The 19,651-nt window shown below is 38.1% G+C and overlaps 1 protein-coding gene across 12 annotated transcripts in view; it reads right to left on the bottom strand.

Annotated features, from left to right (window-relative positions):
- Nucleotides 1-19,651, bottom strand: part of UGGT1 (UDP-glucose glycoprotein glucosyltransferase 1) — a 125,623-nt gene that overhangs the window by 44,544 nt on the left and 61,428 nt on the right. For 7 of the 12 annotated variants that reach the window (XM_026015671.2, XM_072757444.1, XM_072757443.1 and 4 more), the window contains 4 exons: nucleotides 4,258-4,378; nucleotides 1,849-1,947; nucleotides 1,053-1,076; nucleotides 457-551 (listed from right to left, as the gene is read on the bottom strand). In XM_026015671.2, coding sequence (XP_025871456.1) covers nucleotides 457-551; nucleotides 1,053-1,076; nucleotides 1,849-1,947; nucleotides 4,258-4,378 — 339 coding nt within the window. The remainder of the gene's footprint in view (nucleotides 1-456; nucleotides 552-1,052; nucleotides 1,077-1,848; nucleotides 1,948-4,257; nucleotides 4,379-19,651) is intronic. The other 5 variants (XM_072757441.1, XM_072757449.1, XM_072757451.1 and 2 more) reach the window with 1 other exon arrangement.

Raw genomic sequence — 19,651 nt, forward strand, 5'->3', positions numbered from 1 at the left:
ATTCACCCTTGCCATTCACTCAAGTTCTACAATTTATGTGCAATGTATCTTTCAGACCATCTATATATGCATTCCTCTGTGTGTCAAGATCTGCTATTACATGAGCACTAAGATATCTGCATGGTATTTCCCCCACATCTGGACCTCCTTCAATGTAAAGGTCCTCCCTCCCCCCACACAATATACAGCCTGATTTTTGCAGCATCTCTGTACAAAGAACATGAACAGTCACCCAACAAAAATTTGTCTATGATAAGGATCTCATTATTTCTTTTTTCTAAAAGAATCTACACCCTTAAGTAAAGTCAGAATACTGCAGTCTCCTCTCTTTTCTCACTAGTGGGCAGACCTTCAGAGAAACAATGCTCCTTTCCCTCAAGCAGTAGAAAAGCAGGACTCCCACTTCCCATCTAGTACAGTAACATCAGCACACAGAATGAAGGTGTAGATACTTGCCTGATGTTTAATAGCATCATACAGTAATTGTCTTCCAGAAGGGCTATCAAAATCCCCAACAATCCAAAAAGTTACAGGCCTAATGAAAGAATCATCTATAGAAAAACAAAAACAACACAGAGTCAGAGGGAAAAAAGCACATTCTGTGTTTCAATATTATTTAAGCCAAAAATTTCTGAAAACCATGCAAAAAATAAGAAAATGACAAGTTTAATAAAGATATAAAGCAAAAGTAGTAAAACTTCTATACTAAAACAAAAGCAGGGTAACCTTCTATGTGGCTTAATTACAAACTAGGAACATGCATTTATTAATTCTGTGATTTAGGCATCTGTTAGCATATACAATGAAAAATAATCTTTGAACGTGTGGGTAGCATATCTAGTCTTTAAGCATATTAATTTGTAATTTTCTAAAATAGAATTCTTTGTAAACATTTATACAAATTTTATCTGCATTTGATAAATTATCTACTGTTACCCACAAGTTCCAGAAATGTCATAATAAAGTGTCAATAAATTCTGAATCACAACATTGCCTGAAATCACATAAGATAATTAAGAAAAGAAACCGAACATTCTGAAATTTAAAGTTACCATAGATTTCCTTGGAGGACATTCCTAGACAGAGGTAAAGGAAAAAGAGTAGAAGAAAATGTCATTGCTATAACTGATGCCTATCATAAGAGTCAAAATTTTAAATAATTCCTAATATGATCAATCTTCTCTCTGCTCTGTAGTCCCCTTAGTGGTATAGCACTATTCCAGGACCCCTCAGAACAATTTCCTTGAGGAACCAAATGGAGCAATTACTGTAATCTGGAAAGCCAGAAATTCTCTCTAGGACAAGACTATAGCATGGATAAAAATAGCTGCCTTAAATGACAGTCAGTGCTTTGAAAGGATAATAAGAAAGACCAGAGGAAGAAAGCATCTGTCTGTCATTAAAATGATATCAATTTCACACAATATTAGCCTAAATAACTGACTCCACATTAAAATCAGTTTTAAAATGTACACAAGGATTCCTAGAACCAAGTTTATCTTATAAACCCTAAAAAAAATTAACTCAATGTTGTCAGTGAAGAGGCAAGTCAAATCAATTTTCAATCCATTAACCCATGTTTACATAGTAAATGTTTTCCCATTTTGAATCATGAAAAAACTTTTCATTTGACCTTAATATCTAATAAAATTTATAAAAACATCCAAACTTTCAAAAACATAAAGAACTGAATTTTAAATAGGTATTTTCTGGATTCAAATCATTTGAAGAAATTATTAATAAAAAAATGACAGAATCTGACAGACACTAAAGACTGAGTTATTTCTAAAAATACTAAAAAAAGAAAGAAAAAAAAGTTGAATCCAAGATAAGCCTAAAATTGATTACCTTTCTTTGTCAGATAGTTCATACTATTTGCAATAGCAGCAGTCTTGCCTTGGGAATCCAAGACACTAAATCTAGCATAGTCATCCACAAAAAAGTTATCTGGAAAAGAAAATTGAAAGATTTATAATTAACGTGACTAAATTCAATCTAACATTAATATTCAATTGATAATCTGACTTGACCATAATACAAGATTTATAAAAATGCATGAGTGAAATCTATTGTTTCATGTTTATTGATTAGTGCCCTCAATAATCAATCTTATCAACACTCTTATCAATCATTTCCCCTCGAGTTACTTTTGCTAAAATCCCATTTTCATCAAGTCATTCCTTTGATCTAAACTACCCAGTAATTTCTTCCTACATACAAAATGGTCTCCATCGTGTATCATCCTTTATCTCCAAGAACCTCCTCAATCTCGTGCCTTATTGCACTCCAACACAAATGTCACTCTTCTCTCACCATCCTCCAAGTACAGCTGGCTTATTTACCCCTCCTATCTATGTCCACTTACTCACCTGTCTATCCTTTCATTCAACAGACCATACCAAGCACCTACTATCCTTAAACTCAATATTCTAGTAAAAGGAAAGAAATGGCAAGTAAGACACAGCTCATGGGGACAAAAGCACCAAAAGCCTTAAAGCCTTAAAACAGTCTCCTTCTAAGAAGGTCCCAGGACAGCAAAGGCCAACAGCTGTGTAGGTAATCATGGAACTATGACTGCAGGGTCAGAAGGATGCTAGCTGCTCCTCCACTGACAGCTCCAAAATGTTTACCAGGCAAACTGCATTTTTGCCACTATGAACTAGCATCATTTCACAGCTGATCACTTCAACATTCAATGGAGAAAGATATCCAAAACACAGAACTATTGTTGTGCTCCTCATCCATGAATACCTCAAAGAGAGCTCCTTACAGTTTAATTTTAAATGATGGAAACTACAAAAACTTAGGACAAAGGCTCCTAATACTGCTTGACTCTATTAAAACTTTAGGTAAAAAGCTAAAACCTAATTATGAAGAAACAGTTTAGGTCACTTTCTGACTACTTCCTTTTTTCAAATATAAGCAGAGATGTACATCTTGCTCTGTCTAAAAGAAAAGGCATTCAGTTTCAAGCAGATTAGAGTCGGGTGCCATAAAGTAACAAGCACACCTAAAGCTCTGTGTGCATCACACCCCACTCACAATAGCAAAGGCCACTGGCTTGTACTTCTTTGTTACATTTATCTTTTCTTGTGGAGTAAGACTTCTGCAAGTGACCACAGCTCCACCTATTTCCAGCTCTTTGTTCAAATGGCCTTCGGAGCCGCAAGGGAAGGCATATGGAACAAACTGTACCTAGCCTTCACACAACTACCTCTGAAAGGGTATTCTTGTGGAAATAATGCAAACATCTATCAACTAAGGATTAGGTATGCCAAGTGTGGACGATCCATGTAAGAAAATATTAATTAGCCATACAAAGGCAAAAAGTACTGTGACATGCTACAACATGGATAAACCTTAAAAACATGGTAAGGAAAAGAAGCCAATCACAGAAAACTCAGAATTATACAAAACATCCAGCAGAAAACTCCCTCAGAGACAGACACTAGATCAGCGGTTGCAGAGCGGGTAGGGGAAGGGGAAATGGAGAGTAACTACCAATGGGTACATGGTAGGGGCCATGATATATGTTCTACAATTAGACAGTGATGATCAGACAACTTTGAGAATACACTAAAAATTGTGCACTTGTATAAAGTTTCAAAAGGCTGTTTTATGGCATGTACACTATATCTCAATGAAAGTTTAGTTTTAGATAGGCATTCATTCCTAGCCTCTCCGAGTAAAACCACCTGAGTTGTTTGTCCACATCACCGCTAGCTGATTCTAGAACAAGGCTGAAGAATCGACAGCTGCTTAACAGCTTTACTACTCTTAAGAAAGTTAACAATACAGATGTAGTCCCATCACTTAAGGCCTTAACAGCTGGCATTTAAAGAACAATGAGGGGTGCCTGGGTGGCTCAGTCAGTTAAGCATCCTACTCTTGATTTTGGTTCAGGATTCAGGTCAGGATTTCAGAGTTGTGAGAGGCTCTGCACTAGGTGTGGAGCCTAGTTAAGATTCTTTATCTCCCTCCCTACCTTACCTCCCCTTAAAAAACAAAAAAAGACAATGGATACTTTTCAAAGTTTATAAGGATTTATACAGGAAGAATTTCTCTGTTTTTGGAGGAAACGCTTATGAATTTAGAGGCTCATGTTATGAACTAAATGTGTGATGAATGAAAACGTAAAACATTAAAACACTGTGTCACAATCTTGGGTTATCTTCTGGACTTTACAATCAAACAGATGCAAAGATTCTGAAACAAAAATGAGAAAAAGCCCAAAGCTGTTCCTGAAACACTCCTTACTGGTTGCTGTTAAATCCAGGTATTCTCGCTCGGATGTCAAAATCCTAGAATTGATTCGTGGAACAACATTTGGCTGATTCATGATATACTCTACCACATCCTGATCATGGGACAGTTCACCCTACAAGAAAAAAAAATTAACAAGATGGGGGTGGGATAAATGTTAAAAAAAATTAGAGCAATAATAATTTATTAGGAACTAAAAAGTTATTAACTTTACAATTAAAGGTTCTTATGTATCGATAACAGCTAAAAACAGAAGTCTCCATGTTAGAGGTGCCTATTGTTAAGCACAGCTTGACATGTTATGTATGTACATTATCTTTAATTCTTTCAACACCATGAGGCAAATGTTATTGACATTTGTTTTAAAGATGGAAGCTGAGGTACAGTACAGAAAGGTTAACAAACGTATTCAAAGTCATAGACCTAAGGAGATTCAAGTATGAAATGCAAAGCCATGTCTATGTTGTCTCTCCATGCACCACTGTGCTTCCCCCAAAATAAGTAAGCTCTAGAAAACTGGGTAAGAGTTACCAAATTCAAAAATCCATCCTGCAATCTGCTCATAGCCTCATTCTAAAGGAAAAGCCAAATGCCTTCTCTCAAGCAGTTAATGTATTTTATAATAAAAATCACTCCAAGGGGCGCCTGGATGGTGCAGCCAGTTGAGCGCCTGACTGTAGGTTTCAGTTCAGGTTGTAATCTCAGGGTGGTAAGATCAAGTCCTATGTCAGGCTTCTTGCTCAGCAGTGTCTGTTTAAGACTCCCTCTCCCCTGCCCCCCCCACCTCCCGTACACCCTCGCATTTTCCTCTCTCAAATACATAAATAAATCTTAAAAAACAAAAATCATCCCAAGCTTTTTTCAATCTCAGGCATCCAAGTAATTTCCAGAGTGATAATTACACTTCAGGGATTAGAACTCATTTATCATTTTTTCTTCCCTTTTATATACCTCCAAGATGTATAGAAATACTTGTACTTTATGAAGGTGGTCTCAAAGCCAAGTATAAATAGCAAGTTCTTCACACTCAAAAAATTTCATATAAAACCGTATTTTAAAGCAATTTTCTTTCTTTTTTAAAAATTATTTATTTATTTATTCACGAGAGGCCAGAGAGAGAGCGAAAGAGAGAGAGAGAGGCAGAGACACAGGCAGAGAAAGATGCAGGCTCCATGCAAGAAGCCTGACGTGGAACTCGATCCCGGGTCTCCAGGACCAAACCCCAGGCTGAAGGTGGTGCTAAACCACTGAGCCACCTGGGCTGTCCTAAAGCAATTTTCAAGGGAGAGATAGATGTAAATCAAATATACACAGTCAAGTCTAGAAAACTGCAATGAGGCATCTTCTGTGGCTACTTACCCAGAGAAACTCATACAATTCTCAAACTATAACCTAATAATGAATATACGAACCAATCATACAAGACTACAAAGTTACTAGATGATTCAGAATATATGGAAGCCCATGTATGTAACTTTGGTCTCTATTATAAATCTGGCCTGATTCAACTCAGAAGCCTTAACTAGCTAAGGGAGGGCAATTTGGTAACATCTGTCAAAATTTCAAATGTACTTAACTTTTAATGCAGCCCACCTACACACACACACAGCTTGTTTCTAGAAAGAGAAGATAAGTTGCAGGGAAAGAGGAGTGAATGAGTGAAAGTTTCTCTGCATTCACACCTCTATTCACACCTTCAGTTTCACACCATCTGCCTATCGTACCTTTTTACAGTGACTCTAGTTCAGAATCTTAAATGTACATGACCCTTCGACAAAACAATTCCAATAACTGGTATTTCTCAAAAAAAAAAGAAGGGGTATAAAGATATACATATAAGACTAGTCATTTTGGGACGCGTGGTGGCTTAGCAGTTAAAGCATCTACCTTCGGCTCAGGGCATGACCCTGGAGTCCCGGGATCAAGTCCCACATCGGGCTCCCTACATGGAGCCTGTTTCTCCCTCTACCTATCTCTGCCTCTCTCTCTCTCTCTCTCTCTCATGAATAAAATCTTAAAAAAAAAAAAAAAAAAAAAAGGACTAGTCATTTCAGCAGTATTTGTAACAGTGAAATTCTACAAGCAATGTCCAACATTAGGGGATGAAATAAATGATTGTTCATTCTTAAAAATAAAAAAACCAGAGGGATCCCTGGGTGGCTCAGCAGTATGGCACCTGCCTTCAGCCCAGGGTGTGATCCTGGGGACCCAGGATCAAGTCCCATGTCGGACTCCCTGCGTGGAGCCTGCTTCTCCCTCTGCCTGTGTCTCTGCGTCTCTCTCTCTCTCTCTAGCTGTGTCTCTATGAATAAATAAATAAAATCTTTTAAAAAAAGAAAAAAGAAAGGTAAGCTAAAAAATACATATATAAATATATATTTCTATATATATGGGGACACAAAGAGCTATTTCTTCAGGGATTCTGAAGAAGGGAACAACTCTCATATTTACTTTAGACACTTTAATATTCTCCCAAATTTAGTATTTTCTAAATATATATAGGAGAACATCTGACTTTTGTCACAATATTTCAAATAAAACTTTCTTTAGCTAGAGCAAACCAAACTTCTCACTGGCAATTTAAGGAGAAGCAGAGGAAAACTAGCATTCAAAGGAAGACTATTTAAACCACAGATATCGGGGGGAGGGGCAAGATGCCGGAAGAGCAGGGTCTCCAAGTCACCTGTCCTCAACTAATTACCTAGAAAACCATCCAATCATCCTGAAAATCTACGAATTCGGCCTGAGATTTAAAGAGAGACCAGCTGGAACGCTACAGTGAGAAGAGTTTGCGCTTCTATCATGGTAGGAAGATGGAAAAAAAAAATAAAAAAGAGATAAAAAAGCATCCAAGGGGGAGGGGCCCGCGAGGAGCCGGGCTGAGGCCGGGGCGAGTGTCCCCAGGACAGGAGAGCCCCGTCCCGGAGGAGCAGGAGCTGCACCAACCTTCCCGGGCGGAAAGGGGCTCCCCGGGGAATTGGAGCAGGACCCAGGAGGGCGGGGATGCCCTCGGGCTCCGGGGACACTAACAGGCACCTGCGCCCCGGGAGATGCGCCCCGAGCTCCCTAAGGGCTGCAGCGCGCACCGCGGGACCCGGAGCAGCTCGGAGGGGCTCGGGCGGCGGCTCCGCGGAGGCGGCTGCGGGGCGGGAGCGAGTCCAACAGCGCCGGCCCCGGAGCACAGGGCGCCGGGACACAGCCCAGGATCCGGCCTCCCCCCGGGACAGGCAGAGGCCGGGAGGGCCCAGGACAGCGAGGACGCTCCTGCCCGGAGCTGAGCAGATCAGCGGCCCCGCCCGGGAGCCCTCAGGCCCTACAGACGGAGAGCCCCGGAGCTACTGCGGGAGCTGACTCCAGGGCTGCAGAGCTGCCCCCGCCACTGTGGCTTCCTCCTGGGGCCTCACGGGGTGAACAACCCCCACTGAGCCCTGCACCAGGCAGGGGCAGAGCAGCTCCCCCAAGTGCTCACACCTGAGAATCAGCACAGCAGGGCCCCCCCACCCCCAGAAGACCAGAGAGGGACCAGTTCCAAGGGAAGTCAAGGGACTTAAAGTATACAGAATCGGAGGATACTCCCCCGTGGTTTTTTTGTTTGTTTGTTTTTGTTTTTGTTTTCTTTTGTTTTGTGCTTTTTTTTTCTTTCTTTCTTCTTGATTTCTGATTGCTTCCCCCACCCCACCCCACCCTTTTTTTTTTCTTTTTTCTCCTTTCTTTCTCTTTCTCTTTTTCTTCTCTTCCCCCCCCCCTTTTTTTTCTTCTTTCTCTTTTTTCTTTTTCTCTTTTCTTTCCTTCTCTCTCTTTTTCTCCTTTTCCCAATACAACTTGTTTTTCACCACTCTGCACTGAGCAAAATGACTAGAAGGAAAACCTCACCTCAAGAAAAAGAATCAGGAACAGCCCTCTCTCCCACAGGGTTACAAAATCTGGATTACAATTCAATGTCAGAAAGCCAATTCAGAAGCACTATTATACAGCTACTGGTGGCTCTAGAAAAAACCATAAAGGACTCAAGAGACTTCATGACTGCAGAATTTAGATCCAATCAGGCAGAAATTAAAAATCAATTAAATGAGATGCAATCCAAGCTAGAAGTCCTAACGACGAGGGTTAACGAGGTGGAAGAACGAGTGAGTGACTTAGAAGACAAGTTGATGGCAAAGAGGGAAACTGAGGAAAAAAGAGACAGGCAATTAAAAGACCATGAGGATAGATTAAGGGAAATAAATGACAGCCTGAGGAAGAAAAACCTACGTTTAATTGGGGTTCCCGAGGGCACCGAAAGGGACAGAGGGCCAGAATACGTATTTGAACAAATCATAGCTGAAAACTTTCCGAATCTGGGAAGGGAAACAGGCATTCAGATCCAGGAAATAGAGAGATCCCCCCCTAAAATCAACAAAAACCGTTCAACACCTCGACATTTAATAGTGAAGCTTGCAAATTCCAAAGATAAGGAGAAGATCCTTAAAGCAGCAAGAGAAAATAAGTCCCTGACTTTTATGGGGAGGAATATTAGGGTAACAGCAGACCTCTCCACAGAGACCTGGCAGGCCAGAAAGGGCTGGCAGGATATATTCAGGGTCCTAAATGAAAAAAACATGCAACCAAGAATACTTTATCCAGCCAGGCTCTCATTCAAAATGGAAGGAGAGATAAAGAGCTTCCAATACAGGCAGGAACTGAAAGAATATGTGACCTCCAAACCAGCTCTGCAAGAAATTTTAAGGGGGACTCTTAAAATTCCCCTTTAAGAAGAAGTTCAGTGGAACAATCCACAAAAACAAGGACTGAATAGATATGATGACACTAAACTCATATCTATCAATAGTAACTCTGAATGTGAACGGGCTTAATGACCCCATCAAAAGGCGCAGGGTTTCAGACTGGATAAAAAAGCAGGACCCATCTATTTGCTGTCTACAAGAGACTCATTTTAGACAGAAGGACACCTACAACCTGAAAATAAAAGGTTGGAGAACCATTTACCATTCAAATGGTCCTCAAAAGAAAGCAGGGGTTGCCATCCTTATATCAGATAAATTAAAATTTACCCCGAAGACTATAGTGAGAGATGAAGAGGGACTATCTATCTATCTCATACTCAAACTCTATCTCATACTCAAAGGATCTATCCAACAAGAGGACTTAACAATCCTCAATATATATGCCCCGAATGTGGGAGCTGCCAAATATTTAAACCAATTAATAACCAAACTGAAGAAATACTTTGATAATAATACACTTATACTTGGTGACTTCAATCTAGCTCTCTCTATACTAGATAGGTCTTCCAAGCACAACATATCCAAAGAAACAAGAGCTTTAAATGATACACTGGACCAGATGGATTTCACAGATATCTACAGAACTTTACATCCAAACTCAACTGAATACACATTCTTCTCAAGTGCACATGGAACTTTCTCCAGAATAGACCACATACTGGGTCACAAATCGGGTCTGAACCGATACCAAAAGATCGGGATAGTCCCCTGTATATTCTCCGACCATAATGCCTTGAAATTAGAACTCAATCACAACAAGAAGTTTGGAAGGACCACAAACACGTGGAGGTTAAGGACCATCCTGCTAAAAGATGAAAAGGTCAACCAGGAAATTAAGGAAGAATTAAAAAGATTCATGGAAACTAATGAGAATGAAGATACAACCGTTCAAAATCTTTGGGATGCAGCAAAAGCAGTCCTGAGGGGGAAATACATCGCAATACAAGCATCCATTCAAAAACTGGAAAGAACTCAAATTCAAAAGCTCACCTTACACATAAAGGAACTAGAGAAAAAGCAACAAATAGACCCCACCCCCAGCAGAAGAAGACAGTTAATTAAAATTCGAGCAGAACTAAATGATATCGAGACCAAAAGAACTGTGGAACAGATCAACAGAACCAGGAGTTGGTTCTTTGAAAGAATTAATAAGATAGATAAACCATTAGCCAACCTTATTAAAAAGAAGAGAGAGAAGACTCAAATTAATAAAATCATGAATGAGAAAGGAGAGATCACTACCAACACCAAGGAAATACAAACGATTTTAAAAACATATTATGAACAGCTGTACGCCAATAAATTAGGAAATCTAGAAGAAATGGACGCATTCCTGGAAAGCCACAAACTACCAAAACTGAAGCAGGAAGAAATAGAAAACCTCAACAGGCCAATAACCAGGGAGGAAATTGAAGCAGTCATCAAAACCTCCCAAGACACAAGAGTCCAGGGCCAGATGGCTTCCCAGGGGAATTCTATCAAACGTTTAAAGAAGAAATCATACCTATTCTACTAAAGCTGTTTGGAAAGATAGAAAGAGATGGAGTACTTCCAAATTCGTTCTATGAGGCCAGCATCACCTTAATTCCGAAACCAGACAAAGACCCCACCAAAAAGGAGAATTACAGACCAATATCCCTGATGAACATGGATGCAAAAATTCTCAACAAGATACTAGCTAATAGGATCCAACAACACATTAAGAAAATTATTCACCATGACCAAGTAGGATTTATCCCTGGGACACAAGGCTGGTTCAACACTCGTAAAACCATCAATGTGATTCATCATATCAGCAAGAGAAAAACCAAGAACCATATGATACTCTCATTAGATGCAGAGAAAGCATTTGACAAAATACAGCATCCATTCCTGATCAAAACCCTTCAGAGTGTTGGGATAGAGGAAACTTTTCTCGACATCTTAAAAGCCATTTACGAAAAGCCCACAGCAAATATCATTCTCAATGGGGAAGCACTGGGAGCCTTTCCCCTAAGATCAGGAGCAAGACAGGGATGTCCACTCTCACCACTGCTGTTCAACATAGTTCTGGAAGTCCTCGCCTCAGCAATCAGACAACAAAAAGACATTAAAGGCATTCAAATTGGCAAAGAAGAAGTCAAACTCTCCCTCTTCGCCGATGACATGATACTCTACATAGAAAACCCAAAAGCCTCCACCCCAAGATTGCTAGAACTCATACAGCAATTTGGTAGCGTGGCAGGATACAAAATCAATGCCCAGAAATCAATGGCATTTCTATACACTAACAATGAGACTGAAGAAAGAGAAATTAAGGAGTCAATCCCATTTAGAATTGCACCCAAAAGCATAAGATACCTAGGAATAAACCTAACCAAAGAGGTAAAAGATCTATACCCTAAAAACTATAGAACACTTCTGAAAGAAATTGAGGAAGACACAAAGAGATGGAAAAATATTCCATGCTCATGGATTGGCAGAATTAATATTGTAAAAATGTCAATGTTACCCAGGGCAATTTACACGTTTAATGCAATCCCTATCAAAATACCATGGACTTTCTTCAGAGAGTTAGAACAAATTATTTTAAGATTTGTGTGGAATCAGAAAAGACCCCGAATAGCCAGGGGAATTTTAAAAAAGAAAACCAGAGCTGGGGCATCACAATGCCAGATTTCAGGTTGTACTACAAAGCTGTGGTCATCAAGACAGTGTGGTACTGGCACAAAAACAGACACATAGATCAATGGAACAGAATAGAGAACCCAGAAGTGGACCCTGAAATGTACGGTCATCTAATATTTGATAAAGGAGGAAAGACTATCCATTGGAAGAAAGACAGTCTCTTCAATAAATGGTGCTGGGAAAATTGGACATCCACATGCAGAAGAATGAAACTGGACCACTCTCTTTCACCATACACAAAGATAAACTCAAAATGGATGAGAGATCTAAATGTGAGACAAGAGTCCATCAAAATCATAGAAGAGAACACAGGCAACACCCTTTTTGAGCTCGGCCACAGTAACTTCTTGCAAGATACATCCACAAAGGCAAAAGAAACAAAAGCAAAAATGAACTATTGGGACTTCACCAAGATAAGAAGCTTTTGCACAGCAAAGGATACAGTCAACAAAACTAAAAGACAACCTACAGAATGGGAGAAGATATTTGCAAATGACATATCAGATAAAGGGCTAGTTTCCAAAATCTATAAAGAACTTATTAAACTCAACACCAAAGAAGCAAACAATCCAATCATGAAATGGGCAAAAGACATGAAGAGAAATCTCACAGATGAAGACATAGATATGGCCAACATGCACATGAGAAAATGCTCTGCATCACTTGCCATCAGGGAAATACAAATCAAAACCACAATGAGATCCCACCTCACACCAGTGAGAATGGGGAAAATTAACAAGGCAGGAAACAACAAATGTTGGAGAGGATGCGGAGAAAAGGGAACCCTCTTACACTGTTGGTGGGAATGTGAACTGGTGCAGCCACTCTGGAAAACTGTGTGGAGGTTCCTCAAAGAGTTAAAAATAGACCTGCCCTACGACCCAGCAATTGCACTTCTGGGGATTTACCCCAAAGATTCAGATGCAATGAAACGTTGGGACACCTGCACCCCGATGTTTCTATCAGCAATGGCTGCAATAGCCAAACTGTGGAAGGAGCCTCGGTGTCCATCGAAAGATGAATGGATAAAGAAGATGTGGTTTATGTATACAATGGAATATTCCTCAGCCATTAGAAACGACAAATACCCACCATTTGCTTCTACGTGGACGGAACTGGAGGGTATTATGCTGAGTGAAATAAGTCAATCGGAGAAGGACAAACAGTGTATGTTCTCATTCATTTGGGGAATATAAATAATAGTGAAAGGGAATATAAAGGAAGGGAAAAGAAATGTTGGGAAATATCAGGAAGGGAGACAGAACATAAAGACTCCTAACTCGGGGAAACGAACTAAAGGTGGTGGAAGGGGAGGAGGGCGGGTGTTGGAGGGGAATGGGTGACGGGCACTGAGGTGGACACTTGACGGGATGAGCACTGGGTGTTTTTCTGTATGTTGGTAAATTGAACACCAATAAAAATTAATTAAAAAAAATAATAATAAACCACAGATATCTGAAAAACAAAAACTCTTCTGAATTTTTACATCCAACAATGTTGAAAAAGAAATGTTTTAAACAGATGCTGGAAAACCAACATGTTTGAATTATCTTTTATCTTTTCATTAATATTATTTAAACAAAGAGAATAATTATCACTTCTTCTAGATTATCCTTAACTTTGGAAAATAAGTGAAACTCATTAAAAAAAAAACTCTATGTTTTCATATTTTGTTCTAGTAGCTCCATGAAGAACAAATTACTTAACAAAACTACCTTATTCATGAGGGAGCATGCAATAGAATTTAGTCAATACTTTTTGTTTGGGGTTTGTTTTCTTGTTTGCTTGTTTTATGAAAGGATTATCAGCATGATAAGTAGCTTTTAAAAATATTTTTTGGGTCTTTTCAACAAATGGTGCTGGGAAAACTGGATATCCATATGCAAAAGAATGAAGTGGGGCCCTTACTCACATACTCACACCACACACAAAAATTAACTCAAAATAGATCAAAGACATAAACATAAGAGCTATAACTATAAAACTTTTGGGAAAAAACATTAGGGAAAATCTTCGTGACATTGGATTTGACAATGATTTCTCAAATATGATACCAAAATCATAGTTAACAAAAGAAACAACAAATAAGTTGGACTTCATCAAAATTCAATACTTCTATGCATAAAAGGACACTATTTAAAAAGTGGAAAGACAACCAATAGAATGGAGGAAAATATTTGTAAATCGTGTATGACAAGAGATAAATATCCAAAATATATAAGGAACTCTATACTTCAACAACAAAAAATAACCTAGTTCAAAAATAAATAAAGGACTTGAATAGACATTTCTCTGAAGATAAACAAATGGCCAATAAGCACATGAAAACATACTCAGTCCATTAGTCTTTAAGGAAATGCAAATAAAAAAACCATGATGGGATACCACTTTACACCAACTAAAATGGTTATCATCAAAATAATAGAAACTAAACAAGTATTAATGAGGATGTAGAAAAATGAAATTTTTGCATATTTGGTGGTAGAAATGTAAAATGGTATGGCTGCTTTAAAAAACAATAGGGTAGTTCCTCAAAATGTTAGACAGATTTACCATACAGTCCAGCAATTCCACTATGTATATATCCAAATACTGAAAGCAAAGATTTGAACAATTATTTGCACACTAATGTCCAGAGCAGCATTAATTCACAGTAACCAATAGGTGGAAACAACCCAAATGTCCAATACATGAATGGATAAATAAAATGTGGTATATACATATAATTCAATTTTTAGGAAGGAAATTCTGATACATGCTACAACACATATGAACCTTAAAATATGCAAGACACAAAACTGACAAAAACCCTATGATGTCATCTGGAATAGGCAAACTCAAAAACACAAAAAGCAGAAGAGTATTTACCAGTGGCTAATGAAAGCCAGCAATGAGAGTTATTGCTTAGTGGGTAAACAGTTGGTGCTGGAGGTGATAAAAATATTCTGGAGATAGAAGAGTAAAAGTCAAACAACACCATACCTACTTAATGTCTCTATGCATAATTTAAAATGGTTAAAATGGTAAAATTTTATATTTCATATATTTTACTACAATAAAAATACTGTATTTGTGAGTGACATTCAACAGAAATGATCCAGTGAAGATCTCTAAAAAGCCTCTATTTCAAAAACAAACCATCAAGGACACTGAGAAAAAATCAAACTTTTTCAAAACTCTGGAAATTAACCAAAGGCTTACAAAATTCCAAATGACTTTTATTCGAGAAAATGGCTGATTCTTGGCAGGAAAAATAACCTTCATAGACTTTAACTTGCCCTGTTACTTATCTACCCAGCTACACAGGAATCTTGAAAACCAATAGCCCTGAAATAAATGTAAAAACCAGCAAGCTGGGAATATTCCCAGGTGTTCTTTCTCTAGTTGAGCTGAATTAGATCATACTCAGTGCCAATAGCTTTTTCCTGACGACCTTTTCTTTTCTTTTTTTTTTTTTTTTTTTTTTTTTTTCTGACGACCTTTTCAAAAAGAATCAGAAGCAACTGTTTAATGTCTCAGTTGCTTAACGTGGTGACAATAGTTGGACTGACAAGTGTCAAAAACATGAGAGAAAAAGGTGGCGAATGAGATGTCCATTAGGGGTTTTGAAAAGCTCTCCCATATTCCTTGGAACCTCAAAGGCCACATGCACAGTGCCCAGGTTTGAATGCATGTCCACAAAAAATCTTGGACAGTCCTAACACTCTTGCTTCTGACTAACCTGACCATCTGTTCAAGTAGGAATTGAAGGCTATGGCAGAGTAGTAAATTGTCAAGTAAGTATTGAAGGTGTATCCCAACATGTACACAAAACACTCCTGAGAAAAAATGAGAGACTTTCTTGGACTCATGCATTTAAGAAAATCTCTGTTTATTTAATAGCTGACCAATAAGCTAACAGAGACATAAGAGGCAACACACACACACACACACACACACACACACACACAAAAGAGGCAACACAAGACAAAGAATACAGACTTTAAAGAATTAGCATAGGAAAGTCCCTAAACAACCAACCACCATAACAACAAACCTTGGCAGAGCTAGGACTCTGATTTCTAGAAGTGTAATATAATATTAGTCAAAATGTCCAATTATCAACAAAAATTTAAAAGACATGCCAAAAAAAAAAAAAAAAGACTGTATGACCCACACTAAGGAAAAGAAACCTAACACATATAATTCCTAAAATAGCCCAACCATTGGACTTACTCCACAAAAACTTCACATCAGCTCTTTTAAATATATTTTAAAAAACTAAAGGAAACTGTCTAGCAAACTAAAGGAAACTTTAAGACTTAACATCTCACCAGATTGTATCAAGAGAAAGAAATTATGTAAAAGAACCAAACAGAAAAACCAGAGTTAAAAATATAATAACTGAAATTAAATATTTGCTAGAAAGACTCAATAGCAGATTTTAGCTATTAGCTAACACTAGCAGGTATTAAATTAGCTAGTGAGTAGCTAATTTACTGCTATTACCAGTAAAAAAGAACAAAAAAAACAATTAATTTAAAGATATGTCAACTGAGACCATTCCATTTAAGGAAGAGAAAGTATCAATACATGCATCTATCCAGAAGAAGAGGAAAGAAAGAAAGAAAAGAAAGAAAAAGAAAAGAAAGAGAATGTGTGTAATAAAGAATTTGGCTGGTGCCCTCATAAGGGAACCTCTTAATTCTGGAGTTTCCTGAGTGATAGTAGTGGCATCTTTGTTATTCATGCCAGGACCTATCTATCAGACCACATCTGATAGTTTATACTAATAAGGTGACTCATGGTGGTGGTCCTTTAGACTGTTTATGCTAATGAGACAACTCAATGAAGGCTGCCCAAGCCAGAAAGACCAACCAACTGGCTAAAGGGTTGGGATTTTGAGCAGCATAGTATTAGTCCGAACTCTGGAAACAGGAAGAGGGGCTAGAGACTGAATTCAATCACACAGCCAATGATTCTATCAATCGTGGTTACATAGGAAGTCCCAATAAAAACTGAACACCAAAACTTGGCTGAGCTTCCTTGGTTGGCAATATCCCATGTGCCATTACACACCAATAATCAGGAAGGGCAATGTATCCTGACCTCACAGGGAGAAGATAACAGAATCTTTATGTTTGGAACCTTCTGAAATCCTGCCCTATGCACCTCACCCTTTGGCTAGTTCACATTTGCATTATTTTATTTTCATAACACAAATTGTAAGCATAGCACTATCCTGAACTCTGTAAGCTATTCTAGCAAATTACCAAAACTTAGCCAGTTCATACTAAGTGAGGGTGACTTGAGGACTCCCAAATTTGTGGCTGACGTGTGAAGCGAGGGCAATCTTGTGGCAAACTGTGTCTTTAAACATCACATTTGGCCTAACTCTGAATAGTTCTGGTGTCAGAAGTCATTACAGGAAGAAAGACTACTAAAAGAAACAATGATTGGAAAGCTCCTAATTTTGATATTTAAGAAATGTAATGTACTCCACATAGGAAAAATTCACAGTTCCACACTTAGACAAATTAATGAAGTGTCAAAAATGAAACACAAATAAAGGACTCTGAAAACAGGAATGAGAAGAGACTCCTAACATAGACTGGATCCTCAGTAAGATTAACAGCTAGTCAAAAGAGGGTATGAGGGCGGCCCGGGGGCTCAGCGATTTAGAGCCACCTTCAGCCCAGGGCCTGATCCTGGAGACTAGGGATCAAGTCCCACATCTGGCTCCCTGCATAGAACCTGTTTCTTCCTCTGCCTGTCTCTCTGTGTCTCTAATAAATAAATCAAATAAATAAATAAATAAATAAATAAATAAATAAATAAATAAATAAATAAATGATTGAATGATAAAGATATCCTGATTTGACTGGAAGAATCAAAACTAACTCTAATCATAGATGGCATGTTTTTGTCATCTGTAAGATGACAAGATTTTCTATATAGAAATTTTTTTAAAAAGCTTTAGAACTGGGACGCCTGGGTGGTTCAGTGGTTGAGCGTCTGCCTTTGGCTCAGGGCATGATCCCAGGATCCAGGATCGAGTCCCACATCAGGCTCCCTGCATGGAGCCTGCTTCTCCCTCTACCTGTGTCTCTGCCTCTCTCTCTGTCTCTCATGAATAAATAAATTCTTTAAAAGAAAAAAAAAAAGGCTTTAGTAGGACTAACAATCCCAAGGTTGCAGCATCTAAGATCAATATATAAAAATCAATTGTATTTCTATTCACTATCAATGAACCATCCAAAAATTAAATTAAGGAAATAATTCCATTTATAATAGCATCAAAAAAATACTAGCCAATAAATTTAGTGAAAGAAGAGTAAGGATGCTTCATTGGAAACAACAAAACATCACTGAAAGAATAACAAGACCTAAATAAATGGAAACACATCCTGGGTTCATGGGTTAGAAACTCAATGTTACTAAGATGTTAATTACTCTCCTAATTGATCTACAGATTCAATGCAATTACTACAAAATCCCAGCAGCCCTTTTTTGCAAATACTAACAAGTTAATTTTAAGATTCATATGAAAATGCAGATGACATAGTTCAAACAATCTTTAAAAAAGAGAAACAAAAACCCAAAGTTGGAAAACTCATACTTGATTACAATTAAGACTGTGCAGTACTGGGCAGTCCGGGTGGCTCAGCAGTGTATCACCACCTTTGGCCCAGGGCCTGATCCTGGAGACCCAGGATCGAGTCCCACGTCAGGCCCCCTGCACGGGGCCTCTTCTCCCTCTTCCTGTCTCTGCCTCTCTCTCTCTCTCTCTCTCTCTCTCTCTCTCTCTGTCTCTCAAGAATAAATAAAATCTTAAAAAAAAAAAAAAAAAAGACCATGCAGTACTTACATAAGAACAAATATGTAAGTGAATGAAAAATAGGCAGTTCATAAATAAATCTATATATTAATGGTCAATTTATTTTTTTACAAGAGTGACATGACACTTTAATGGGAGAAGAGCATTCTTTTCAATAAACAGTACTAGGACAACTGCATATCCCAAAAGACATCCAGTTGCATGCCAAACTGGATATGACAAAAAAAAAAAAAAAAAAAGTGGACTCCTACCTCACACCATATACAAAAACTGAAAATCCATCCAAGAACTAAATGTTTAAGAGAAAAAACTATAAAAGGTATCAATCTTCATGACCTAGAATAAGCTCATACATATGGCACAAATAGCACAAGCAACAAAAAAAGTAAATTGGACTTAATCAATATTTAAAGCATCTGTCCTTTAAAAGACAAATTAGAAAAACACTGGGAAATTCTATATATAAGGGATTACTACCCAGAACACATAGAGAACTCAAAATAACAAAACAAGTTAGTCAATTAAACACATAGACATTTCTCCAAAAAAGATATAAATGGTCAATAAGTACAGGAAACAATTTTCAACATTATTCGTTTTCGAGTAACACAGGTAAAAACCATAATGAGATATTACTTAATACCCACTAGGCTATAGTCAAAGAAACAGACAATATCAAGTATCAGCTAGAATGTGGAGAAATTAGAACCTGCATACATTGCCGGCAGCAATGTATAATGGTACAGCCACTTTGGAAAAGACTAAACAGGCAATTTCACTTCTAGGTATACACACAAGACAAATAAGAACCTATGTCTACACAAAAACTTGTACATGACTGTATTCATAAGTAGCCACAGAGAGGAAACCTAAATATGCATCAACTGATTAGTGGGTTTTTAAGATGTGTTATATCCACTCAAGGAACTATTATTTGGCCATAAAAAGTACTAACACATACTCCAACTGGAATAACCTTGAAAATATTACACATGAAAGAAATCACACACACTAGACCACATATTATATGATTCCATTTATATTAAATGTCTCAAATACGCAAATCCATACAGAAAGAAAATAGATTTGAAGTTGCTAGGGTTTAGGGTAGAGGCAAATG

This window comes from Vulpes vulpes, chromosome 5 (genome assembly GCF_048418805.1).
Source record: "Vulpes vulpes isolate BD-2025 chromosome 5, VulVul3, whole genome shotgun sequence".
In the NCBI taxonomy this organism is placed as follows: domain Eukaryota; kingdom Metazoa; phylum Chordata; class Mammalia; order Carnivora; family Canidae; genus Vulpes; species Vulpes vulpes.